The 16534-nt window shown below is 57.2% G+C and overlaps 1 protein-coding gene across 1 annotated transcript; it reads right to left on the reverse strand.

The window, feature by feature from the left end:
* Positions 1-1008: 1008 nt before the first annotated feature.
* Positions 1009-16153, reverse strand: LOC132499280 (cytokine receptor common subunit beta-like). Its single transcript, XM_060113776.1, has 13 exons — positions 16009-16153; positions 14911-15034; positions 12899-13089; positions 9300-9451; positions 9049-9217; positions 8362-8497; positions 8043-8200; positions 6306-6445; positions 5175-5337; positions 4049-4139; positions 3771-3828; positions 2799-2902; positions 1009-2137 (listed from the first exon to the last, which is right to left on the reverse strand). Exons 1-13 carry the CDS (start codon positions 16082-16084, stop codon positions 1009-1011), a joined length of 2691 nt encoding a protein of 896 aa, XP_059969759.1. The 5' UTR covers positions 16085-16153.
* Positions 16154-16534: the final 381 nt, after the last annotated feature.

Consider the following 16534-nt stretch of genomic DNA (forward strand, 5'->3'; position numbering starts at 1 on the left):
CCCCACCAGCCAGGGGGTAGGAAGGAGGTCACTTCAACCAGGAGCTGGCACTGTCCACTGCTCAGGTCAGTGGCCTCTACAAGATGCAGGGCCTGGGGTCCCCGAGGCTCCCCAGTCACCTCCGTGAGACTAGCAGGGCTTCCTATGAGCTCAGAACAGTGCTTCTCACGCCATGCTCATTTCTTGGAGTGACATTGGAGGCTGGTGCTTTGCTACCATGTCTGGGGCTGCAGCGCCCAACAGAAGCATGCTGAGTCCAGGGCTGCTCTTCCAAGCCTGAAACCCCCAAGCCCTCACCCCATGCCTTCTGCCTCCTGCCTCAGGGCTGGAATCTCTTCCCCTCCCTGCACTGGGCCACACCACAGGGTATGGCATGTGGGATCTTTGTTCCCTGAGCAGAGATCGATCGAACCAGCGCCCCCTGCATTTGGAAGGGCGGAGTCTTAATCTCTGGACCGCCAGGGAAGTCCCCGGGCTGGAATCTTGTCGTGTGCATTCATGCCTGCCAGGGACAAACAGAAGTACTCCACGAAACCAGACATGTCAGCATCTGAATAGGCTCTGACTGAGACTTGGCATCTCAGAATAGGCTTAGCCCAGACCTCAAACTCACTCTAATGATAAATCAGTGGAAAGAGAAGACAATAGGAAAAGCAGGGAAACTGGGAAAAAAGGAAAATGGGGGCAAATGAAACGAGTATGTGTATAAAGCTCTAATAATTAAGAACCTAAAAGAAGTGAATTTGAAAGAACAGTGTGTGTGTGCACGCGTGCGCCTGTGTGGCAGAGAGGGAGGGAGAGAAAGAGGAGCTTGACCTTGCTGAAGGTCAAGGGAGGAGGTAGATTACTGACTTGTTTCTCTGGTCTCCACGTTACAACATGGAAACTTCTCCTTGGCTTTGCGGAAAGGACCATGGAAGGGACCAGGGGCTGGCAGGAGGGAAAGGCAGGGCAGGAGGAAAGGCAGACCCTCTCCTTCTATTCCCCTCCCTCAATGTCTACAGGCTCTCAGCGCACCTCCCCAGGCCTGCTGACATCCCAAGGGGGCAGTGGCAAGTAATCCTGCTGCTTCAGGGCTTTGAAGAGCTGAATGGCCGGCACCTGGGGAATGGCCTGAGATGGGGGCTTCTTGGCCTGGAACACCTGGTTGAGGTCTCTGATCTCAGGACAGGGTCCTGGGGAGGTGGGCTTACTCTGGGGTGAGACAGGGCCAGACCCTGGGCCAGGGAGGAAACAGTAGTCACCCACCTGCTGCAGGACGAGGAGCCCCTCAGGGGTTGGGGAGACTGAGAACACATCTGCCCGGGGCGGCCCTGGGATCAGGTCAGGACTGTTGGCTGCAGGAGGGGCAGGGCTGGCCAGAGGGGACTGGGGAAACTGGCCTGGGGTTGGAGGGAGCTCCACATAGCCGTCGAACTCTGGCTTCCGTGGGTCTAGGGATCCAGGGGGACCATCACCCAGTCCAGGACGGAAGTAGGGGTGCTGGTCTGAGGGGAGGTTCAGAGGGGGAGCCTGGGAAGGAGATGGGGACCCTGTGGGTGGGGTGAATGTCAGATCTGCAGTGGTGACGTAACCAGTGGCCACAGTGCCTTCCTCAGGACCCCGAGAGCCAGTGGGCAGACCTGGGGGGGCCCTGTCCTTCGGGCCTTGACCACCCACCATCACCCCAGGCTCAGGAGGGGCAGGGCCTGCCCCTGGCTCCAGGGAAGGGTTCCCCTCGGTGCCTGGGCTGGACCTCAGGTCCGCATCCCTGGCTTTGCCCAGCCCCATCACCTGGGCCAGTGGGACCAGCTGCACCTGCCCCCCTGTGGGCAGACACAGGTACTCCAGGGACCCTGGGGGCTGCGGCTTCCTGCTCATGCCTGTCTGTAGGGGCCCCTGCTGGCCCACGATGTCCGGCAGGGAGCGGCTGTCGGGTGGCCCCAGGTAGGGGCCATTGAAATCAAAGCCAGAATCCTGGCTCTCAGGCCTGCCTGCGGGGGTGGCCAGCTCTGGCGGGGGCTTGGGCGGCTGCTCCGTGAGGAGGTCCGAGGTGACCAGAGTCATGTCAGGCTCAGATGATGAGTCACAGGCATCTTTCGGGTCCTCTGTGGTGAGAGGTGACACCTCGCTGTGCCCGAAGTCTACAGGGGACACCCTGTGCGGAGAACAAGGGCAGGGACACTGGCACCACCCTGGACAGACGCCTCAGCTCGCGCACAGGGAGCCTGGGGTGGGGATGGAGGCCGGGCTCCACCCAGAGCTCACAGGAAACGGAGAGCAGGGCGAGGTGAGGGAGGTGGCCGGGAACAGGAGAGCGGGCGCCCCTCCAGCGTCCCTGTGGATCCCCCTCCAGCCCCCGCGCTCTCCTTCAAGGTCACGCTCTGCCAGCTGAGGCCCCTCCCGCCCCCTCTCCTTGCCAGCACGCAGCGTCAGCGCCCAGCCTGGGCTCGGCCATGCCCTCGGCCTTCACCTGCCCCACCTGAGGCTTAGTGGTGAGCCGGCCGCTCAGGTGCTGAGGCCATGAGGTTTCGCAGATCCTCTGCCACCCAGTGGGACCAAGGCAGCGTGGCGTCTCCCTGGGCAGCAGAGCCGGGGGAGGTCGTCTGCTCCAGTCACCGGCTTCTGGCCACGGCCCTCCCTAAGCTGGGAATCGGGAAGCTCTTCCCGCCATCCAGCCGGGACGCCTCTTGCTTTAGTGCAGCCAGCCTCCAAGGCCCTGTTCCCGTTGAGCCCCAGGCCGAGGCCACCTCCCCTGACCCCCGACGTGCAGGCGGGAGCCACGGGCCCACCTCCTGGGATCCCTCTCCGACACTCACCCCTCCAGCTGAGCGGAGCTGCCGCCCCAGAGCCCCCTGTGTGCGGGGCTCCCACTGCCGACGCCGCGCAGGCCGTGTGGGAGCTGGAGCTCGGTGCGCCCGTTCTGCGGGGAGAAAGGGCGTTTGTGCCTGTGGGGTGGGGGACCCCCAGGAGGTGAGGTCGGGGAGGGCCTTGAGGGTGACGAGGGCTCAGGAGCCCCCAGACTTGGCGGCATCTCAGCATGGGCCGCAGCGACCACGCCGTCCTGCCCCCAGGAACACAGGGACAGAGAGGGGCTGGGACTTGGACGGGGCTCTGGGGCAGCCAGGACAGGCAGCCTGTTCCCACGAGGACGCCCACCTGCGCTATCCCTGTCTCCACGCTCACCCCTAGTCCCCTCCGCAATGGCCGTGAGACCCTCCCAAGGCCGTCCTGGCCCTGCCTGCCTGACCAAAGGGCTCCCGCCCCCCACGTGCCGGCGCCCTCGCCGGGGTCCTCTCAGCCTCACCGTGCTCCCAGACTCACCGCCCACGCCCCTCAGGTCCCTTCTCCAAGGAGTCTTGTCTCCACCCTCCACTCGCCTTCTGCCAGCAGTGGCCTCTCCCACCTGACACCACCCTTCATCCTCCAGAGCTCAGCGCTGCTGCCCTGTCCTGGGGAAGCCATGCTGCTTCCCACCACCCCCCGGTGCCCCCGATGTGACTAAGGCTCTCCTTGTGCCCCCTCGGTCCTGGCATCCCCACGCCAACCCTCTCTGCTGTTCCACGTGAGTTCCCACGGGCGGGGTACCTTGTGCATTGGGGGGGCCCAGGGGATCGCAGTGCTGGGCTTGCAGGGGCCGTCCCAGCTCTTAGAGCTTTCCAGCCTCTGCCCTGGCCACATACCACCCCTACTCAAGGCCCACCGGAAGGGGAGGAGGACATGGGCGTGGGGACATGGGCGCAGGAGCGCAGGGGCCCAGCGGCTCCACCGCCCTCACAACCAGCCCCTACCTGGAACAGGTGGCTCTTGCTGGGGTTGGGGATTTTCTCTTCCCACTTCTGGTTCAGCCTGGAAAGACAGTAGGGAGGTGACCTCTGCCCAAGACCTCAGGGCAGCTGCCTTGTGCTCATGTACCAAGGTGAAAGCAAAGCCCAGGGAGAGGGCAGCTTTGACCAAGGCCCCACAGGGTGTGAGTTACAGAGCAGAGACTGGAGAAAGTCAGCTGTGGGGTCCCTGGCATCGTCTGGGGCCCTGGGTAGCGCCCTCCCCGATCTTGGAGTCACCTTACCTGTACCCGTAGATGCCACAGAAGCGCAGGGACACGAGCAGGATCAAGGTGCTGATGACCAGGCTAAGCACCAGGACCCACGTGGGGAGCACTTCCAGGCAGCCAGGAGGAAACAGGAGTATTAACTTTTAGGGAGGGAAAGGGCTGTGGGCTCAGGAGATGAGGTGAAGTTGCTGCCTTGGCATGTAGAGGGGAAGAAGAGGCCAGAAACAGACTAAGAAGAAGAAGACATTTGTCTGAGCCACCCACAGTGCTGGATTGCTGGCAGGACACAGAGGGTTAGATCCTGTCCAGTAGCAGGTGTTGCTATAGGTGGGCAGTGACTGCAACCAGAGGCAATCATAGGGCACTTCCTGAAGGAGGCAGCACAGAAGGTGGTCATCAAGAAAAGGGAGGCCTGGAGAGGCCGAGATGGGGAAGGGGGTGATGGTGGAGGAACCAGAAGGTGCAAAGGCCCATCAGGGGCCCTCACAACTCTCCACTTGGCCTCAAGCCCGTCAGAGGCTGGGCACCTCCAGGACTCCCCTGGTCTCCTTCCCTTAGGTCCAGGGGCCCAGCCCTTCTTTCTGCTTGGTTGGGGTCCTCTTCCTCGTGCTCTTTCCCTGCTACAGCTGGCTGGGACTGAGGACCTTTCTGCCAACACTTTTTCCTCTCTCTGCCACCACCTCCCGGACCTTGTTCTGTACTTGTCTCCTGGTGGTCGCTATGGCGATGGTGACTGATAAATGAAATTAACAAGTGCAGATTGAGAGAAGGTTGAGAAATCAGACCAAAGCTTTCCAATCCCAGGCCCCAGTCTGTAGTTCCTCATGGTAACAGAAAACTCGGGCTGGGTGGTCCCTGGGTAGTAGCTGCCACAAAAGCTAATGAAAACATGGGCCATATTAATAGAGGGCTAAGGTCCAGGCTTAGGGAGACGTGTTGGTGAGACACGCTCTCCTCTGCCCTCTCGACACCTCACCTGCAGTCCGTGCTGAACACCAGGTGTCACTTTCTCATCTCTAATGACACCTGGCAGGGAAGGATGCTAGCCTGGGGTGGGGTTACATCTCATGTCCATATCGTCCCCGTCCTCTGCCCAGTGGGGCTGTGCCGGGAGAGGTGAGTGGGGGCCGGGAGGACATACCCCACTCGGTGTCCCAGGAGCTCCCATCACTCCACTCGCTCCAGATCCCGTTGTAGCCTTGGGGGTCAGGTTTGACTCTCACTCTGGCCTGGTACCTGGTGGCAGGCTCCAGAGGTGGCAGGCACATGCTGTGGGCATTCTGGAAGTCCTCTGTCTTGGTCTCCTGTGGGTGCAGGTGTGTGAGCAGGTGTGCTGAAGTCTGGTGCACGTGGGCACAGCTATGAAGCCCTCCCGCCTCAGCACCCCAGATTTTCTGCTACCCACCAGTCCCCAGCTTGTAGTCACATCAGATCTCAGGCAGCATCACTCCCACCACGGAGGACCATACTCCAGTGCCCACAGGGGGACAGCACCCAGACAGGATCAGGGACAGCACCTCTTTCAATGCACCCCGTGACATATGAGAACACCGAGGCCCAGAAACCCTGAGGAGTCAGTCACCATGTCCCTCCTCAGCCTCCCAGCTCCTCTTGGGACAGCCTGGACCCTAATTATGGCCTTCCCAGGATGTAGTGCAGGATGACTGGACTCTGGACCCTTAGACAGATGTTCAGGAGCCCACGGACCACTTCCACCTCCACCACTGACACACCCCCTTCTGGCCTCAGTTTCCCCATTTCCAGCCTGAAGGTCTGGGGCTGGCTCCGAGGTTTCTGAACTGGCCTCTGTGGAGCTCCAGGGTCTGCCCACAGGCCCTGATGGATACCTGGGGGTGGGGCCCCGATACTGAGTCCCAGGCTGGAGCCCTGCCCACCTCGCAGGGAGCAGCTCTCCTCTTAGCAGCTGCACATTTGCATTCTGGATGAGACTCTTGCGAAGAAATGCCCCCTTTATGACTTTTGAAAACCCTTCCTCCAGCTGTCTCTCGTCCTGAAGTCTACATATCCTTTGCGATTCCGGGTCACGTGTTCATTTTGGCCAAGTTCACATCACCTCTGTGAGTCTCAGTTCCTTCACCAAGGGAAGGAACAGTGACCTGCTGACTGCACAGGGGCATGACCACCAAGTCCCAGTGGCTCCCTCTGACTGGGCACCTGCTGGGAGCCAGGAACCTGGCAGGTGGCCCTCTCCCTGGTCTTTCTTGCTTCCTACTTCCCCCATCCAGGCCACTCCTCGGGCATAGGCCCTCACCTCCCATGAGGCTGCTTCTTTCTTGTACTGGACCTGGAAGATGCAAGCTATGTGTTCATAGTTCATTTTTTCTTCTTTCCAGTGCAGGATGTAGCCGTCTTTGCCCTTGGTCACGTTGAGGGTTGGAGGAGCCATCTGGACTGGAGGGAGGGGAAGTTTTAGAGAACATCATTTCTCACATTCCTCCAGTGGAACATCCCTTGTGGTCCATGCTGGTCACAGGTGCTCTGTCCACTGCCCCAGGACCCCAGGTTTCACCATCTCAGGGTCTTTGCAGCCCCACTTCACCATGTCATCTATTTTGACCTGAGCCGCCCTTCTCTTGGGAGATGCTGAGATACACTTGTTTTGTAGTGAAGTGACCAAAAGTATGGGTTACCCCTAGTATTTAAGTAGAAATAAAATTACTATTAATTTTTTCTAATCTAGAGTACTGACAGTGTTCTAAGCATTATTATTATTATTATTATTTGGTGGTACGCAGGCCTCTCACTGCTGTGACCTCTCCCGTTGCAGAGCACAGGCTCCGGACATGCAGGCTCAGCGGCCATGGCTCACGGGCCCAGCCGCTCCGCGGCATGTGGGATCTTCCCGGACCGGGGCACGAACCCGTGTCCCCTGCATCGGCAGGCGGACTCTCAACCACTGCGCCACCAGGGAAGCCCTAAGCATTATTATTAATGCTAAATCTACATGAATTATTTCTCTCAATTCTAACAACAACCCTATGTAGTAAATACACTATTTGTCCACTTGTCAGACAGAGAACTGAGCCCCAGAATGACCAGGTAACTTGCCAAGGACCAGCAGCTAACAAGTGGTAGAGACAAAGATGGCAACCTGGAGGATCCCAAAGAGTAAGTAGTGGATTCAAACCCAGGTGACAAGGACAAATTGGCTGCTGTCTCTGACACACACTAAAGACTGGGTAGAAGAACTTGATCATGATGAAGCAATGCAGGAGATTCCTTTGCAGAAGGTCCTTGCTAGGTACCAGGAATCAGGAAAATTAACCTGTAAGGAATTACAGTCCATTTGCATATGCTCTAGTCCCCAGATGAAGAAGTAAATCATAGATCAATTATTTGAAGACTGAAAATATCAGTCAGGGGAGGACTTTGGAAACCTAAAAGAGAAAAATCAAATCAGGGAAAGAAAGGGAAAATTTGGTGGGAGGACCAAGAGGCCATGGGCAACAGTAGGAACTTCAGAGCAGCTGCAAAGATGGAAGGGAAAATAGAGTTAAAAGAACGAGGTCAGGGCCTCCCTGGTGGCACAGTGGTTAAGAGTCCGCCTGCCGATGCAGGGGATACGGGTTCGTGCCCCGGTCTGGGAGGATCCCATATGCCGCGGAGTGGCTGGGCCCGTGAGCCATGGCCGTTGGGCCTGCGCATCCGGAGCCTGTGCTCCGCAACGGGAGAGGCCATAACAGTGAGAGGCCCGCATACCGCAAAAAAAAAAAAAAAAGAATGAGGTCAAAGGTTTTAATATTGATATTCTTGAGAATAACAATTGCATCTTCCTTCGTGTTATTTACCATTGTCATTGTTGCATTATTGCTACTTGAGAACTTCCAGGACCAATGGGAATCATGTTTGTTCAATTTGCTCCCTGGACTTTTCACTGAAAGTGACAAACATGAAGACTGGGCCATGAGGAACCCTGAGTTTATACGGGTTACAAAGGAAACAGTGCCGTCACAAGACTCTCCATGCAGAAGGCTGGGGGTAAACTCACTGTTATCTGAGCTCTTTATAAGTTTCTCTTCCTCCTTTGGTCGAACAGAGACGATGTACTGGCTGTGGTTCCTGGGGTCAGGCACGGGAATCTGGCAGCAGTGCCGGACGTAAGGGCTGCTGGTCTCCTCCGTCTGCACTGGGGAACATTCTTCCTCCCTGAGGATCACGGCACAGGCGAGGGCAGGGGGAGGCAGGGCCACATAAGGGAGGAGACCTCCAGATGAACTGTGGCTTCTGCTGGGCCCCCAGGGGCAGGAGGAGGCCAGGAGAGGGCTAGGCCTACAGGAGCAGAGGGGACAGAGGCAGGGGACACTCACCTTGCACTGGGGCCGGACTTGTAGAAGAGGGTGAAGGAGACCGAGCGGGTCACCTCGGACCTCACTTCCCAGGAGCAGCGGAGCAGGGCAGCCCCGTCGAAGAAGCACTGGAGGTTCTGGGGCTGCGACTCATTCCCTGGGAGGGAGACAGCCCCTCATTCAGTCCTCATTCATTCATTCCCTAGCCCTCAGTGGGCCCACCATGAGGCTCATCACAGAGAGATTATAGGCATTGGGGCCAAAAAGGCCAGGGGTTAAACTCAGCCCGAAGGGCCAGCTGTGTAAACACAGGTCAGAGAGTGAATTCTGTGAGCCTTCACACCCCCCTGTGCAAAGCTGGGAGGGCATGTCAGCCTCAGGGTTTGGGAATTTAGCACAATCACGTTGGTATGTCTGCGTATGGTGCAGCGCTCACGAAAACACAGATGCTCATATGCCATTGTGATTAAACTGTAATTGTTCCTCCACAGCAAGTGGGCAACAAACTGGGGCCCAGAAGTGAGTAAGATGCAGCCGCTGCCTCTGCACAGTCACAGTAGGGACGGGGTGGGCCAGGGAAGTCACTGTGAACACATGGCTCAGAGCCTCCGTGGATCCCATGGTGTGGACCCCTGGACGCCTTCTGTCCAGGAGCTGTAATGAGCTGCCTTTCCCACAGGGGGGCAGTGTCCCAATTCCGACTCTTACCTGGCGGGGAGGCCCAGCGAACCTCTGTGCTCCATTGGCTGGGCCGTCCTGAGAGCCCCGAGGCCGGGGCCAGCCTGGTGCGCACTCGGGCCACATAGCTGCTGCTGGGCATGAGGTGCTCTGGCCCCAGGATGGCCCGGGAGGTGCTGGAGTAGATGGTGGGGGCGTCCTGGGGGAGAGAGGGGCTGCTGGAGCAGGGTCGGCTGGGCCAGGTCCCCGTGGGCGCAGGGCACAGCTGGTGGGGTCCCTACCTCCCAGGAGTCCTGAAGCCGCCTGTAGACCACCTCAAACTCCAGGCTGGACAGCCAGTGGCTCTGGGAACTCCCATGGGCCACACTCCAGGACAGCAGGAAACCGTCCCCGGCAGCACGGATGTTGAGGTCCCTGGGTGCGGGGGGCTGCACTGGAGGCAGAGGAAGGAAAGGGTCCCTAAGGGGCTGGACGACTGTGTGGGAGGTTCAGGGCCTGCATGGCCCATGTGTAGACAGACCTGGGTTCCAGGCCAAGCACTGCCACCACGGACTGAGCGACCTTGGAGAGACCCCTCACCTCTGTGGGCCTCAGACCTTCATCTGCTGAATTGTGAGTTTTCAGTGTGTATGTGAATGAAGATGTGCAGATTGCTGGGCGCACAGAACATAAGCTCCATGCAAAGTGCTGGCAGTTACACTCCAAGTGGAGCTTCCTTCTGTCCACACTGCTCATGAGGAGGTCTGTGTGGCCTCCTCCCCAGCAGAGGACGCTGTGACTCATGTTACTCCCTCTCCTGTCCACACTTTCTTATTTCCAGTGTCCAGTGTCATCCTGCACTTCTCAGTGCCCAGCAGACATGTCTCCTTCTCTAGAACATTCTTGGACCCCTCCCCAAGGCAGAATCTCTTGCTCCTTTTCCTGCCCCACCATAGCCCTTTGTATGATCCTTATAGCCCTGGAGGATATAGATGCTTCCACATCTGTCCCCTCAAGTAGTCCAGGAGCTTGTGGATGTCAGGGGTGGGGTCCTGACCCCGTTGCCTCTCCCCTGGGCCTGAGATGAGTGGTTCATTGCATATGGGGACAAAGTGAATGGATCAATGAAGGAATAAATGAATGAGTACATGTAGGTCCACCTTCAGAGACTTTTCATGAAGTCATTCCATCACCAATAGCAAGCAGACACCTGCTGGGACCTACAGGATTGGGTGAGCAGATTCATCCATGAATGGCATGGCTGCAGACTTCCTGAAGCTTCTATATCTGAATGCTGAGAGATGACTTTCCAACACAAAAAATTCCGTAAGGGACAAACGAGATGTCAATATTCTATGCCAGACAGGGGACAGGGCATGATAGAGCGTGTCAGAGCTGGAGACTCATAAAATTTTCCTCCCAGAATGGCAGATCCAGAGCACCGCTGCCCCAGCCCCAGCCACAGCAGGCATCACTAATCAATCATGCACTCCCAGCCCCTGAGCCTGTCATGCAGTGGGACTCCCTGTCAGCCTGGAGCCCTAGGAAGCTGCTCCTAACTGAACAGCCTGGGAAACCAATGGAAAACCTATTCATCCAACGTGAGAGATGTAGTCCATGATCTCATGTCACAGATGGAGGTGACAGAGGAAGTGAAATATTCAGATCCCCACATGTGTAACCTCAGAGCAGATCAGATGCACATCTCTCCGTTTCCCAGCACCTCAAGGCCTCCCTGATTCATTGCCTAAATGGTTTGGGCTAAAACTGAACTTCCCACTCAACATATGCTCCAGCAGGCAAATGCCACACTGCCCTCGCCATTTCTAAGTGGTCCACATCTCAACCATGACACCTGTCATGACCCCATAAGCTTCACAGGGCCAGAGACACTGATGGCTTGTTCACTGCTTTCCTGTATGTGCAAGAGTTCTTTTGAAGAGCAGATTAATGAATGAGTTGCTTGTATAACCTAACTTTGACTTGTATCCCTCCAATTTCCCATCCCTTGGCCATACGGCAGTTGAATCCCTATCATTTCTCTCTGGGATGAGTACCTTAGGTCACATTCTGTTCTGCATCCTCCCACCACCTCTGGTCGCCTGCCATCTACACTGTACATCACCCACCTCTGACATCCTCACGCCCACATCTGATCATGACGTGCCCTTTCAGTGGCTCTCCATTGTCTAGATGTTGACCCCTAAACAACTCCTTTGCAGGACACAGAAGCCTCTCCAGGTCAGGCCCCTGCCTTCCCTGCCCTCCTTCTTACCACTGCCCAGTCCTCTTGAAGTTGATGCTTCTGAGACACAATTACTTGCGGTTTTCCCAACCTGCCTCGTCCTCCCGAGTCGCCCAGCCTTTGCACACACTCCTTGCTCTGTCAAGGATTCTCTTCCCACTCTCCTCCCTCCCGCCCTTCAGATCTCCCTGCAAAGCTCCCTGCTTGGGGAAGCCTGTCCTGACCTCCCAGGGGCCCCTTGTCCACTGCCCCTAGGCACGTGGCACGCACCCGCCTTCAGTAAGTGATCACACCCAACATCTGGTGTGTCCTGCCCTGTACGCTCTGAGCTCCACCGGGACGGGACTCCTTCTCATCCATCAGACACATGTTTTAAGACATTGTTTGGAGTTTTTCCCATCACAGCCTAACCCATCCCCTCCTCCAGGCAACAGCTCTGTGCTGCTGTGATGAACAGAGGCAGGAAGCAAAGGCTGGAGCCCCTTCCCCATCCGACACTTGCAAGGAGCAGCAGGTGGTCCAGGGTTTGGGATCCGGGACAATAAATTCAGACACTAGAATCTGAGTACCTAACCTCGGGCAAGTTCCTGCTCTCTCAGCCTGTTTCATCATCTGTGAAATGGGGTAAAAAGTAGTGCATGGGGCTTCCCTGGTGGCGCAGTGGTTGAGAGTCTGCCTGCCGATGCAGGGGACACGGGTTCGTGTCCCAGTCCGGGAAGATCCCGCATGCTGCGGAGCGGCTGGGCCTGTGAGCCATGGCCACTGAGCCTGCGCTTCCGGAGCCTGTGCTCCGCAGCGGGAGAGGCCACAACAGTGAGAGGCCCACGTACTGCAAAAAAATAAAAAATAAAAAAATAAAAAATAAAAAAGCAGTGCATGACACCACACATTATTGTAATGATTAAATAAGATCAAGTAGTGTTTCCTGTAGATTTCTTGCCATGTCAACACTAATTTTTAAAAATGACCCCATGTTTATTTCAGGATCATTCTAAGCACAAATGTAATTAAATTAATGTGATGAAAGTGCTGGTTATATTTCTGTCTGAGGTACAGTTAAATGAAGCCGGACTATTTATATAAAATGATCATCGACTCCCACCCAAGACCACTGACTTTCTTAGGCTCTGTGGACACGCAGCGCACACACTGGGGGCCGCGCAGCGGGGGCAGTGAGGGGATGACCTCCATCACCAACGTGCAGGGGGCACTCGGCAAGTCCAGCCCATCACTGTCATGATGGTTCATGGTGGCACTTCGGAAAAGTTACGTAATTGCTCTGGGTCTCAAATGCCTCATCTATTAAATGGGTTGTCTCAGATGTTCCATGAGACCAAATTGATGAAAGAATAAAGTTTGTATCTGACTAGGAAGGACTGTTCTTCTAGAGGGGAAGCCTCAGGTCTGGAAGGCAATAGCTTGGCAGGTGCTGGAGCATCTGGGAGGGGGTGGGTACCTTTGGCTGGGGCTCCTCACCTTGAACCTGCCCCAATGCCTCCATCTAAGGAGACCTTATCCTCTTCCCCCCAAAACCAAACCCAGCTCAAGCCGGTGTCTACACCCCTTGAAGGATCTCCCTCCCTGGCCCATCTCTTGCAGCCTGGACACCTCTGTCCACACAGGGGACCACCCTTGGCCAGGGCCCCCAGGCCTCACCATGCTGACTCAGAGTCACGGTGAGCTGGGCGCCCAGAGGCTGGTCCGGTCGGAATGAGAAGTAGTCATGGTCAGCAATGACAAAAACTTCATAGGGAATGACACATATTCTAGGCACACAGCTGGGACAATGGCCATCGAACCAGGGCATGCCATCACTGAGATCGCAGGACACTGGCTGTGGAAGGCCCCTGTCAGGAGAGGATGCAGGTTAGCCCAGAGAGAAGAAGAATCACTCATTCACAAACATTATTGAGTGGTTCCCATGTGTAAGGCTTTGTTTAGGATCAGGGGGCCTGGCAGGGAAACAAAACACACACAAATCCCTGTCAACAGAGCTGACATCCTAATAGAGGGAGACACACATGAAACAACTGAAGAAACTAGGTTGTGTGTCAAATGGAGAACACTGTGCATAGACAAGTCAAGAAGGAAAAAGGTATGAAGAGGCCAGAAGGGCTGGGTTGGGGATACAATTTGAAATAAGGGAGGCAGGAAAGGTCTCTTAGAAAAGGTGACATCTGAGCAGAAACTTGAAGGAGATGAGAGAGGACTCCATGCGGATTCTGAAAGGGGATTTCGGGGAAAGGGGAGTTCATTTAAAGGGAACAGCAAGTGCAAAGGTCCTGGGGTAGGCACAGGTTTGGAGTGTTGTATAACTAGGCAGTTAACCAGTGTGCACAGAGTAGAGATGTAAGGGTGGGAGGTCTAGAAGCCTAGTTGTGGGAGGTGATGGGAGGCCAGTGCTCAAAAGGAATTTAAGGAAATTTGATTATTTTGATTTCACTGGAACTGGGGAAAATTCAGAGTTATGAGCAAAGGAGTGACATTTTGGCATGCTTTGAAAGGATTCCTCTGGCTCCTGGGCTGTGGATAGATTGGGTTGCAAGGGGTGGCAATATTGGAAGGGGAGGGACCAGTTAGGAGGCTTTTGGACTATCTCAGTGATAGGAAGTGTTTTGAACCATGGTGTTAGCCAGATTCACATTCTATTTGAAGATAACGTTAACAGCATTTGCTGATGGATTGAATGCTGTGGTGGAGAAGGAAAGGAGGGAAAGGCGACTGAAAAACAAAACAGTGGGGACTGTGGTGGCAGCGATGTCCTTGAGCAGCAAGACCAGGTGGGACCCCGGCTGCAGCCTCAGACAGCCCTGGGACAGGGCAGATCCTGCAGGGCTCGGCCAGGAAGGCAGCAGACGTGTGAGGTGGGGGGCTAGGGGTCGGGGTGGGAGGATCTGTTGTCCCCGAACAGAAGGAAGTGGGTCACAGCTAAGGGTGGGAGGTGGGGTGGGGGCTGAGGACAGCGGACAAGGAAGACTGAGGCTCCCGGGAGGGCAGGAGAGAGAGCGGAAGGGCAGAGATGCCGTGGGGTGAGAGCGGCTCCTTCCCAGGGGTGGCCTCTAGGGGACACCCCAGACCCTGTGATGCCAGCTGTTTCATTATTTCTATTATGGTGAGTCAGACTCTCACCAAATCCCAGAATGGTGGAAGCACCTTCCCAAGTGGGGTAGGCCCCTGAGACCCTGTGAGGAGAGAGGAGAAACCGCCACTCTGGAGGTGGCAGGGCCCGGGGGGCACGTGGAGCCCAGCCATGCAGGCTGGACGCAGGACACTGGTCCCACTCAGGCCACTTCCCCACCATGTGGCCTGGGGGAGGGACCTCACCTCCACGGCCTCGGTTTCCTCATCTGTGAATTGGGCATCACATCCCTGCCCGCCTCACAGGGAGGATAAACCGAGATCCATTTCTGCCTGGTGATCTTGTTCATTTGTGACAAAACAAGAGAAGATTATCACCATCACCATCATAACAACGATATTAACACAGGAGGCTCTTCCCCCAAACCTGATGTCAGACAACAACCCGCGGGCGTGGCAGGCCGCCTGATGGGGCAGCAGCTCCTGGGCAGGGGCCTCCCTGCCCCACCTCCCGTCCAGCCCCGACCCCGGTACAGTCCCCACAGCAGAGGCCCTTCCTGCCCTCCGGCCCCAGGCCCGGCCTCACTCACCTGTTCAGCCTGCGGTGGAGGGTCACGTTGACCAGCCGCTGGGCATCCTTGGTGTCCGCCCACCTGCAGACGATGCGGCTGGTGTAGTCGTTATGGCAGCGCAGGGTCTGCAGGGGGTAGGTCCCTGACAGGGGGAGGCAGAAAGGGGTCACACCTCTCCCCTCCAGGTGTCCCTTGTCACCGCCCCTCCCAGCCCTTCCTGGTGTGTGGCACTGGGGAGGCGTCTCCTAGAGTCCCGTAGAGGCTCCTGGAGGCCAAACAGAGGTCCCCAGGAGCCCTGGGCAGGGCTGGGGGCTCTGCAGCTGTGAGGGTGCCAGCCGCGGACCCTCCTGTCCGCACAGAAACACATAGTCTAGTTGATTCACAGTATATGTCCTGAGCCCCCGCCTTGCCCTGCTCCTGGAACAGGGTCCCTTCCACCCCAGGGTGGGGACATGCATCAGGCGTATACCCTGCCCCTGGGTCCCTGGGTGCATGCAGTCTGGGAGCAGAGGCACAAACCCACCCCTAAGGGGCAGTGTGGCAGGGCCTTACTCTGGGACGTCCCCACCCTGCTCTCGTGGTCAGCTGCTGGGAAAGGGAGCGTGGTCTCCAGGGTTATCAGGGGAGCCAAGTTCTCAGCGAGCCCTTGGGGAGGGGGCTTCACAGGCCTGAAGAGCCTGGGGAGCATCTCAGCAGGGCCTCCAGGCAGGAGAAGAGACCCCCAGGCCGAGGGGCCCCAGGAGCAAAGGTGCTGTGGTGGGAACTGGTTAAGGCCGTCTAGGTGCTGATGTCTGGGGGCGAGGGGGGGGTCAGAGGAAGGATTGGAATGGCCAGCCAGGAGGTCAGAGGCCTCAAATGCCACAGTGAGAAATGTGGTCAGAGAAGCCACACAACCGGAGAGGGCCTTTACAGGAGGCCAGAGAAGAATGAGTGGGAACGTGGGAGGAGGGAAGAGGGGACACCAGGGATGACCAGGAGAGAAGAGAAATAGCAGGGGTTGTGGGGGGCAAGGAAGGAAGGGAGGGAAGGCTGGAGCATAGGGTCTGGAGCTTCCTCAGGGATGGGGCACAGCAGTGAGGAGGCAGAGGGAGAGGGGGAGGCAGCGATCGGGCTCACCTTGGGCCCCTGCCACACAGGGCCCCCAGCAGAGCAGCAGCAGGACGAGGGGGTGCAGCCCCCGGGTCAGCGCCATCTCTGGAGTCAGCTCTGGAAGAGCAGGTGGTTTGCTCAGGTGGGTCCAGGTCTGGGTAGGGTCTGGACTCCTCACTGTTCTAGAATCTTGTTTTCCTCCACAGCTGGGGGCCAGGCCAGACCCATGTCCTCGCCTCTTGGGGATCCTCTCTCCAGGACCCTGCCTCTTCTAGGCCTGTGGAAGGAAGCGTCAGCCCTTGGGACTCGGCCCACGTGGTGGGGCGGACCCAGGAGTGGCCCCGATGCCGGGGCTCCAGCTCCCACTGCTGCCTCAGCCTAGCACCTGGGACAGTCCCTTCTCCTCAGCCTCAGCGCCTGGGACGTGACCGTGAGGGAGATGCAATTAGTAGCCTCTGAAGATGTGGGTTCCCGCTGGATCGCACATTGGGTACCCCGTGCACCGGTGTTGAGAAAAATCTAAGAGGGAGGCCTGGTATTTGATTTGTCCCCA

This window comes from Mesoplodon densirostris, chromosome 11 (assembly GCF_025265405.1).
Source record: "Mesoplodon densirostris isolate mMesDen1 chromosome 11, mMesDen1 primary haplotype, whole genome shotgun sequence".
Taxonomy (NCBI): domain Eukaryota; kingdom Metazoa; phylum Chordata; class Mammalia; order Artiodactyla; family Ziphiidae; genus Mesoplodon; species Mesoplodon densirostris.

What these genes read in the sequence shown, in the direction of transcription:
- LOC132499280 (XM_060113776.1), bottom strand. Translation starts at nt 16,084, where the DNA reads ATGGCGCTGACCCGGGGGCTGCACCCCCTCGTCCTGCTGCTGCTCTGC. An exon ending in TATAAAGAGCTCAGATAACA is followed by an intron (nt 6,446 to 8,042) that starts GTGAGTTTACCC and finishes CCCTCCCTCCAG; the next exon opens with TCCAGATGGCTCCTCCAACC. An exon ending in GCAAGAGCCACCTGTTCCAG is followed by an intron (nt 2,903 to 3,770) that starts GTAGGGGCTGGT and finishes TTCTCCCCGCAG; the next exon opens with AACGGGCGCACCGAGCTCCA.